The sequence below is a fragment of the Vicia villosa genome, linkage group LG1 (genome assembly GCF_029867415.1).
Source record: "Vicia villosa cultivar HV-30 ecotype Madison, WI linkage group LG1, Vvil1.0, whole genome shotgun sequence".
NCBI classification, from domain to species: Eukaryota; Viridiplantae; Streptophyta; class Magnoliopsida; order Fabales; family Fabaceae; genus Vicia; species Vicia villosa.
This window is the reverse complement of record NC_081180.1, coordinates 50,641,207-50,649,856: the sequence shown is the minus strand read 5'-3', so window position 1 is coordinate 50,649,856 and position 8,650 is coordinate 50,641,207. Positions and strand designations below refer to the sequence as shown.

Genomic DNA, 8,650 nt, shown 5'->3' with positions numbered 1-8,650 from the left:
TTAGTGTTGTGTTGAGTATGTTTTTGTTGATGATGATGTTGATGTTTGTAGGTGATGATGAACATTATGGAAGATAAATGCTAGTTGTTATGGACTGTTGATATGGTACTTTGTTTGCAAACTATGATGTTTAAACCTGATGCATTGTCTTTTTTACTGAACTGTCCATTTCGATTGCAGGTTGATGCATGATTTGCATTTTGTTTCTAACTGCCTCACAATTGCCTAATGTGGAGCAACCAATGGCGAAGAATGGCATTGAAAATGGCATTGCAACTTTCGAAAAACCTTTCTTTAATTTTTTATATTTTTGTAAAAAAAATATGGTTCTTTATTAAGAATATAGTTTTTTTTTTTCAGTTAGTTTTGGTATTGGGTTGATTAGGGTTAATTTGAACGTAACTTGTACATTTGTTTTTGTTTCCACTGCTAACACTAATGTAATTTGGTTATGCACATATGGAGGTTCTAGTTGCTTGTATAATACAATTGATTTTATCTGCACTTCAACATTACAGTACTATTTGAATTGGATCTCTTTTTGCACCGATTGTGTTGACGTGGCTGATATGTAGTAGTTATGTATTGTAGCACTTTATCTTTGAACTTATGTGTTTGAAGTTACTTCCCTACAAAGCGAGTTGTAACATGTGAGGGACGATTGTAACCGCCAAATATCTCAAGTGCAAACTTTAAGTACTAAAATATTCAAGTTTAAATATTCTTCAAAAAATTTCGGTTATGAATGGAACAACTTGACCAAGAAAATAGAGGAATTTGAGGTTGATTTTTACAAAGATTCATTTTAATAACATCCATTTGCTATCGTAGAGACATGAATAGAGGTGGAAAAATGGGGTCGGCCTGTTGGGCATGCCCATTTTGTCCGCATTTTTTTTTGCGGGGCGGGTAAAGATTTTAAGCTCACAACCTCTAATATATCCGTCCATTTTTTGCGGGCTTTTGCGGGCACGAGCAATTACACAAAATTTTACATTTTTAGGTCTAAAAGGTGCAAATCCTGCAGGTATTCCCCGCCCTTATATTTTTTGCGGAACGGGTCAAGATTTTAGACCCGCACCCTTAACTATGTCCGCCCCTCCCATTTTTTGCGGGCTTTTATGAGACGGACCTAAACGGGGCGGGCATGCCCGTTTCCCATCTTAGACATGAATGATGTTATACTTTTGATGCGTAGACAAAATTTACTTTTCTATATAATTATATCATGGAATTGCAAGAGAAGCTAACGATTGTAGAGAACAAACTCGAGGTAATGCGACATCAATTTAGGAAAAAAAAGTTTGTCCCATCAAGCTTTATGATAAAATGGTTTTTCTTTTTCGTTGAGGTTTGCAATGTATCTGCTATTGAGATAAGAACGAAATTCAAAGGGAATTTCTTGCGAAATATTTGCGATTATCGTGCAGACAAAGTGGCTTTGGTCGTTGTTTTTGTTCTTCTGATTGATATATGCTTGTTTTAAGTAAAGATAAGAACTTTTTGATATCATGGATTTAGTTTTAAGCATGCTGATTTGGACCATTCTTGATTTGCAGGGTTACTTTGTTCTCCTCTCGTGGATATCAGTTTATTTCAAAAGCATAACTATATGGCACTCTTAATTAACAAAGGATACTGATAAGTGCCAATTTGAAGTATTTTTGTATATATGGTTTTATGGCAATTATCGTGTTTGTGTTGTATTACCGTTGAATAATTCCCAAATTAGTGTATAAATACGTTTAGTTTGTTTATACTCGTGTTTTGATTTATTTATGTACCGACTAATAGTTTTCCATTCATTTTGTATGTAATCATGCATGGTTGGAGCATCGAGTAATAAAGGTCAAAGGCTAAGCTTCAAGATTGTAATGTTTAGCAATTTATCAAAGAATGAGGCTCAAATAAGGATGATAAAAATCATCAATTTGGTTGCCATTTGACAATTTTATATAGAGCATCAAATAAGCTTTCCAACGCTTTGAACCGAGCACAAATCAGAGTTACGGTTCTCAAGTTATAGGGAACACAAAATCTGATTTTTTTTCAAGTCGCAGTAAAGTTTGCTTAGCGAGCTTCTGCTACCGCTAAGCGAGATCTGTTGGGCAGAATTGTATATTTAGGGCAAAAACACTTTTTCTTAGGTATGGTTGGGTATTTTTGAATCCCAACACCATCACTTTCATTCTTTGATGGGAGAAGCTCAAAAACAACACTGGAGCTTGCATATGGATGATCCGGAGTCGAATTTCTCATCAATCAGTGTTGACAACCTGTGAGATGTTTGGTTCTTCTTCATTCATCTCTATATATTTATCAATTTATTGGGTTTTGTTTGTAAGCTTACTCTGAACCTATGTATATTTGTTGATCATGATGTTGTATAAAGCTTGCTTTACAAATCAAACTTGTTATGTTCCTTGATCTTTTTGCATTTATGTTTGGATTTGTGTTGCTATAGAGATATACCTCACAAATCTTGATTGAGGATGGATTTCTATTAGTTTCTAGATTCTAGAGATAGATTTAGAGCTAATATTCACTGTGGGTATCGAGCATAATGCTTCTGTGTTTGAGTTTCACGTGAGAGATTGTCGACGCGAGAATACGGATGTTCTTACAACTTTGTGTTAGAGATAACCTGAGTTGTGATATGTCTCGTTGGTGCTTCAGAGATGAACACTGATGTGAGAGATACATGATGAGTTTGATGAGTACTGTAGGTTGGGTGCAACTGATCGACAGATTTAAGTTTGTGATGAGTAGTTTAAGTTCATGCCTGATAAGTTTCTCCTCTCCAAAGAATACATTTATTGTCTTGTTCATATGTTCTTACTTTAACCCATTCAAACTCAAACTCCTTAACGCGGGAAATTCACGAACGACAATTCAATAGCACTAATCTCTGTGGAGACGATGAATTCCCGGAATAATATTTCTAAATTTTTTGTTGCTTGCCCACTACCGCTTCAACCAAATGGCGTTGTTGTCGGGGATTGGTGTTTCTATTGGATCGCATTGCGATAGTTTATTTGTTTTTGATATTTGTATATATCTCATATATTGTATATTCTCACTTGTTTATATTAATACTTGTGTATGTCTACTACACCTGTACATGTTTTTTTTATATACTTGTGAATTTTTTATATTATTGCTTGTTTCCTTTCATGTTTGCTTGTGTGGTTAGGAATAGCCGGGTGGAAGTAGCTTGAAGGAACATTCTTAAATAACAGGAGTCCAGCTTATGTCATAAAACAAACATGTTTGTTCTTTTTAGTTTTTGTGTAGTTTAGGTAGTGTGATGCAATTGTCTAAACAAATTTAGATCGGACCAGTTCTTAAATTTCAAATCTCCACTTTTAAATTTGTTTAGACAATTTCATTTGATCTTTTAGTTTGTTAATATTAATAGTTTGTATGTTATCCTTGGAGCTTGTTTTGAGTAGCTTGAGGAATTTAAGGTGATTTTTCAAGTTTGATCGTTTTGACTTGCAAGTGTATGATAATGATTTTGTTAAAGTTTTGTATACGTCCAAGGTATGTGTTTATCGCTTACTAGACAATGGTATACTCATGATACTTAGGCTTTTTACAACTTTTATGCCATTCATTCTTTCGTATACTTGTTCGCTTAAGAATTAATTTAGTTCCCACCTTTTTTGTCTGGTAGCTCTCTATTGTTCATATATGCTGGAGGCCACAATTCTTGTTCTAACTAGACTTTATTATGCTTAATATTTTGTTTGTGTTGACTATATGAAAGCGTGAAAAGGATCAAGGCATTTTTGTTTCATTTTGAGCACAACTACCTAGCTAAATAGTCATTTCACCTTGTGAGTGTGCGATCATTCGTACCCCTTTTTGAGCCTTTTGTCATTGTCCATATTCTTTGAACTTAATGCTTGTCTATGAGTATTGATTTCACTTTTTGTATGAATTTTTATTGTTGTTTTTCTTGAACCTTCAACTTTGTGTTGTTGTATGAATTTTTACCTTGCCTTAAAAAGTAAGGAGTATTCACATAATGATACGGTTAAATTCAATTTGGGGAGAAAATGATTGTGCACTTGTGGTTGATTGCTATGAGGTTGAAGGAGAAAAGAAATAGAAAAGAACAAAAAAAGAGAAAGAAAAAAAAAGAAAAAAAAAAAAAGAAAAAAAGCTTTGAAAAAGAAAAACTAAAAAGAGTTTGAATAGTTGTGCAAATAAGTATGGTGCTTTGGTGTCAGATTTGGGTTGATGAAGAAGTTTAATTGGAATTTTGTGTTTGAATTTTTGGTGAATTGATCACTCCCTTAGGTTTAGGCAAGTTTTTTTCCGATTAGCCTTAGGAATTATCCCTTGTTTGTTCATCTGACCACGCTACAACCTTGAAAAGCCCTTGTGATTCTTGATTTTGTATATTCAATATAATTTTTGGATGATTGCATAATTTGGTCTTTTGTTTGCAAGATTGTTGGATGAGTGAAAATACCCCACTTTTGTGTTTTTCATCTACCAGTGATTGTGTGCTATGTGTGATTCATTTTTGAACTAGTGTTTTTTAGGATGCTTGGCATGATTCTTTGTATTTAGCATTTTTTTGTGATTATGTTGTCGTCGTAGTTTATTGGTAAGTATGTTTCTTTGTGTGTACCGTTTTGCATTTGAGCCTACATTTGTTTCCATTTTTCAAAACTTGTTGATTCATGATTTTTGGATTTTTGCGTTTGTTTCCTTGAGTTAATTAATTCTTGTATAGGACAAGCAAGTTTAAGTTGGGGAGAGTTTGATGAGTGTCAACTTATAGTGTTTTTGCATATATAGTTTTATGACAATTATCGTGTTTTTGTTGTATTACTATTGAATAATTCCCAATTTAGTGTATAAATACATTATGTTGTTTATACTCGTGTTTTGATTCATTTAGGTACCTACTAATAGTTTTTCATTTATTTTGTAGGAATTCATGCATGGTTGGAGCATTGAGTAATAAAGGTCAAAATCTAAGCTTCAAGATTACAATGTTTAGCAATTTATCAAAGAATAAGGCTTAAATAAGGATGATAAAAATCATCAATTTGGTTTCCATTTAGTCATTATTAGATACAACATTGAATAAGCTTTCCAACGCTTCGAATTGAGCGTAAATCGGAGTTACAGTTCTCAAGTTATTGCGAAAACAAAATCTGATTTTTTTTAAGTTACATCACAGTTTGCTTAAAGAATTGTATATTTAGGGTAAAAACGCACTTTTTTAGGTATGAGTTGAGTATTTTTGAGTCCCAACACCATCACCTTCATTCTTTGATGGGAGAAGCTCAAAAACAACATTGGAGCTTGCATATGGATGATTCGAAGTCGAATTTCTCATCAATCGGGCTGACAACCCGTGAGATGTTTTGTTCTTCTTCGTTCTTCTCTATGTATTTCTCTATTTGTTGGGTTTTTTTTGTACACTTACTCTGAACCTATGTGTATTTGTTGATCATGGTGTTGTATAAAGTTTGCTTTACAAAACAAACTTGTTGTCTTCCATGATCTTTTTGCATTTATGTTTTTGATTTGTGTTGCTATAGAGATATACCTCACGAATCCTGATCGAGGATGGATATTTATTAGTTTCTAGATTCTAGAGATAGATTTAGAGCTAATATTCACTGTGGGTATCAAAGCTTAATGCTTCTGTGTTTGAGTTTGGCGCGAGAGATCATCGACGCGAGAATACGGATGTTCTCGCAACTTTGCGTTAGAGATAAACTGAGTTATGATATGTCTCGTTGGTGCTTCAGAGATGAACACTAATGTGAGAGATACGTGATGAGTTTGACGAGTATTGTAGGCTGAGTGCAACTGGTCGATAGGTTTAAGTTTGTGACGAGTAGTTTAAATTCATGCCTGATAAGTTTCTCCTCTCCAAAGAATGCATTTATGTTATTGTTTATACGTTTTTACTTTAACCCATTCAAACCCAAACTCATTAACGCGAGAAATTGTTGAACGGTAATTCAATAGCACTAAACCCTGTGGAGACGATAAATTCCTGGAATAATATTTCCAAAATCTTTTGTTGCTTTCCCTCTACCGCTTCAATAGATACCCGATAACATTTGTCTCTAAATTGATGCGGGTATGTCAAACTGTAGCTATAACGGGGCTAAATGGCACTTTTTGAATTTTTTTTTTTGCGATTCACGAATGACAATACTGGAAGCAATTATAGACCAAAATAGAACGAAGTTGATATTACCGGTGGATACGATTTTCTTATTGATGTTGATTTTAGTAATGTAATGTGTATCATTGCAGACAATTGGATTTATTGGGCCAACTGTGGCTTTAATCTGCTTGAATTATGCCAATACACGAATAATTGCTGTTACACTCTTACCTGCAGCTTTGAGCTTGAGCTTTTGCAGCCAAGTTGGATTTATGCTTATACAAGTAAGTCTTGTACACACAAAAATCAGCATATTCTATTATTCTTCAAACCTATAAACTTTATATTTACGACATATTCATGAACTAGTAAATATATCAGTAAGGCCTTAACTTCATAGACTCGCATCTTCTACATTTTACATGATCATGATACTGCTCCTCAGTATGCAGGGATTCTACATGGTAAGAACTTTAATAAATGTGTTTCGAATATCTTCTCTTTTTACTATTTTTTGTAATTGAATGGAAAGAACTTTTTTGTGTAATTAAGTCTTTGTTCTTACAACATGGTTCTTGTTTTAACATTGATGAAACTACAACAGGAATACAAATTCAGCTGGAAGTTTAGTAGCTACCATAAGCACAATTGAAACCAGTTATTTTGTATAATGGTTGGGATCATTTCAAGCATTCATAACTATAACAACATGTCTATATGTTCTGAAGCTTCTAATGCAAATCATGAAATAATCTCCATCTCACATCCATAATATGCAAATTAACATTGAAATTAATATTAATAACCTTACGTACACTAATTATGCTTGCATATGCAAAACTCAGGCTTCAAATTTGAAAAATAATATGTATCTTTATTCTTAATATGTTGAGCTGTTGTGATCTGTCATACATTTTGCTGCAGCGTGGGTTTAGTGCGGGCGTGCGTTTGATTAATGATTATGGTTTTACCATTTCAGAAGCATTATATTCAAACTGGCTCTGGTGGTCCTCATGCTGTTTTCTTGGCTACTTCGCAAGAGTATAAGCGGATGATGCACAAAAGAATCATCAATGCTATTGTTGATTCTTCTTGAAAGCAAGCTTTGATGATGACCATGCAAACAAGGGAGCAACATATCTGTAGGGACAAGGTCACCAACAACATTTGCATTGCTCAGAGGTAACTTATTTTATGTTGTATTCTTTGACTAAAATTAATTTTGACTGAATTGCTTTTATATGATTGATTTTAGTTGAAGTGAATTTAAGATAAAATAATTTATGTTTGAATCACAAAATCTTATTCGTGTCATTTGACTGTCACTTTTAATAAATTTTAGAATTTATTATACGTTAATTAAGAGGTTAGAAATATTAGATTTTAATTAAAATAGATTTGGTTGATGATTTTATTTGATTCTGGTTGGTTTTGTTTAGGCATTGCCTACAAACATAGTATTTATGTAGGCTAAATTACCTCTAGGGTACTTTAACTTATTTAAATGTAACAACTTGGTCCTTTATGTTATTTTTGCTCCACAATAGTCCTTTAAGTTACCTAACACTATCAACGTTGCCCTTGGTCAAAGGTTCCGTCCCAAAAATGATGATTTGTCACTAACGGTGCTGAGCTGTCCGTTAAGTTATGCTGACTGTGAATATATCATATTGTTTATTTAATTTGGGGAAAAAATTCCTACAAATCGTGAACCCTAAGCTTTCTGGGTTTACAATTCCATCTCATTCCCAAAACCGTGAACCCTAATTTTTTTCTCCTCTCCGTCAATGGCCCAACTCGGTAGCAGCGCAACAAATCGTAGAGCTGAGAACTCAATTTCGTTAATATCGAGTGCGTCTCAATCTGGAATTGAACCGTTATGTTTGTGTGGATCCAAAGCAGCGATAAGATCAGTTAAGAAGAAAGGAAGAAACTTGGGGAAGCTATTTTGGGGATGCAGATACTTTAAGGTATGTATGTTGTGATTAGGTTGGATATGATATTTAATTCTTATGTGTCTGAGTTGGGTTTAATCTTGTTGATTTTGTTAACAGAGTGAAGATGATAATCCTGGTTGCAATTTTTTTCTGTGGTATGAAAATCAACACAGTGATGAAAGCAAACAAGAGATACAACACGCTGCATTATCAAGGTGTTTTAAATGTGACGAAAAGGATTTACAACTCAAGATGCTTAGGAGGGATGACAACTACAACAAGGATATCATGAAGAACATTTTGAAGATGATGAAGATGCTATTTTATGTCATAATCTGTTTAGTTTTGATTGTTGTAGTGTTGATTTGTATGTTGTTTAAGGAGTGGTGATCATAGTTAATGTTAATGTTATGGTTGTAACAAGTAGTTTTTGGCCCCTTGATGTAATATTTTATGACAATTGGAGTTTAATGCTATCTTCTTGATCTGTGTTGCATATTCCAGTTTTGATACTGCAATTTACTACTTAGTGCAATGTACAAATGAAGATCTGGTTGTTACAATATAA

At 33.6% G+C, this 8,650-nt stretch overlaps 1 protein-coding gene across 1 annotated transcript; it reads left to right on the top strand.

The window, feature by feature from the left end:
- Positions 1–7,623: 7,623 nt before the first annotated feature.
- On the top strand, positions 7,624–8,595 carry LOC131605893 (uncharacterized). The gene is made up of 2 exons (XM_058878191.1): positions 7,624–8,115; positions 8,200–8,595. Exons 1-2 carry the CDS (start codon positions 7,933–7,935, stop codon positions 8,470–8,472), a joined length of 456 nt encoding a protein of 151 aa, XP_058734174.1. The 5' UTR covers positions 7,624–7,932; the 3' UTR covers positions 8,473–8,595.
- Positions 8,596–8,650: the final 55 nt, after the last annotated feature.

What these genes read in the sequence shown, in the direction of transcription:
- LOC131605893 (XM_058878191.1), top strand. Translation starts at nt 7,933, where the DNA reads ATGGCCCAACTCGGTAGCAGCGCAACAAATCGTAGAGCTGAGAACTCA. An exon ending in GGGGATGCAGATACTTTAAG is followed by an intron (nt 8,116 to 8,199) that starts GTATGTATGTTG and finishes TTTTGTTAACAG; the next exon opens with AGTGAAGATGATAATCCTGG.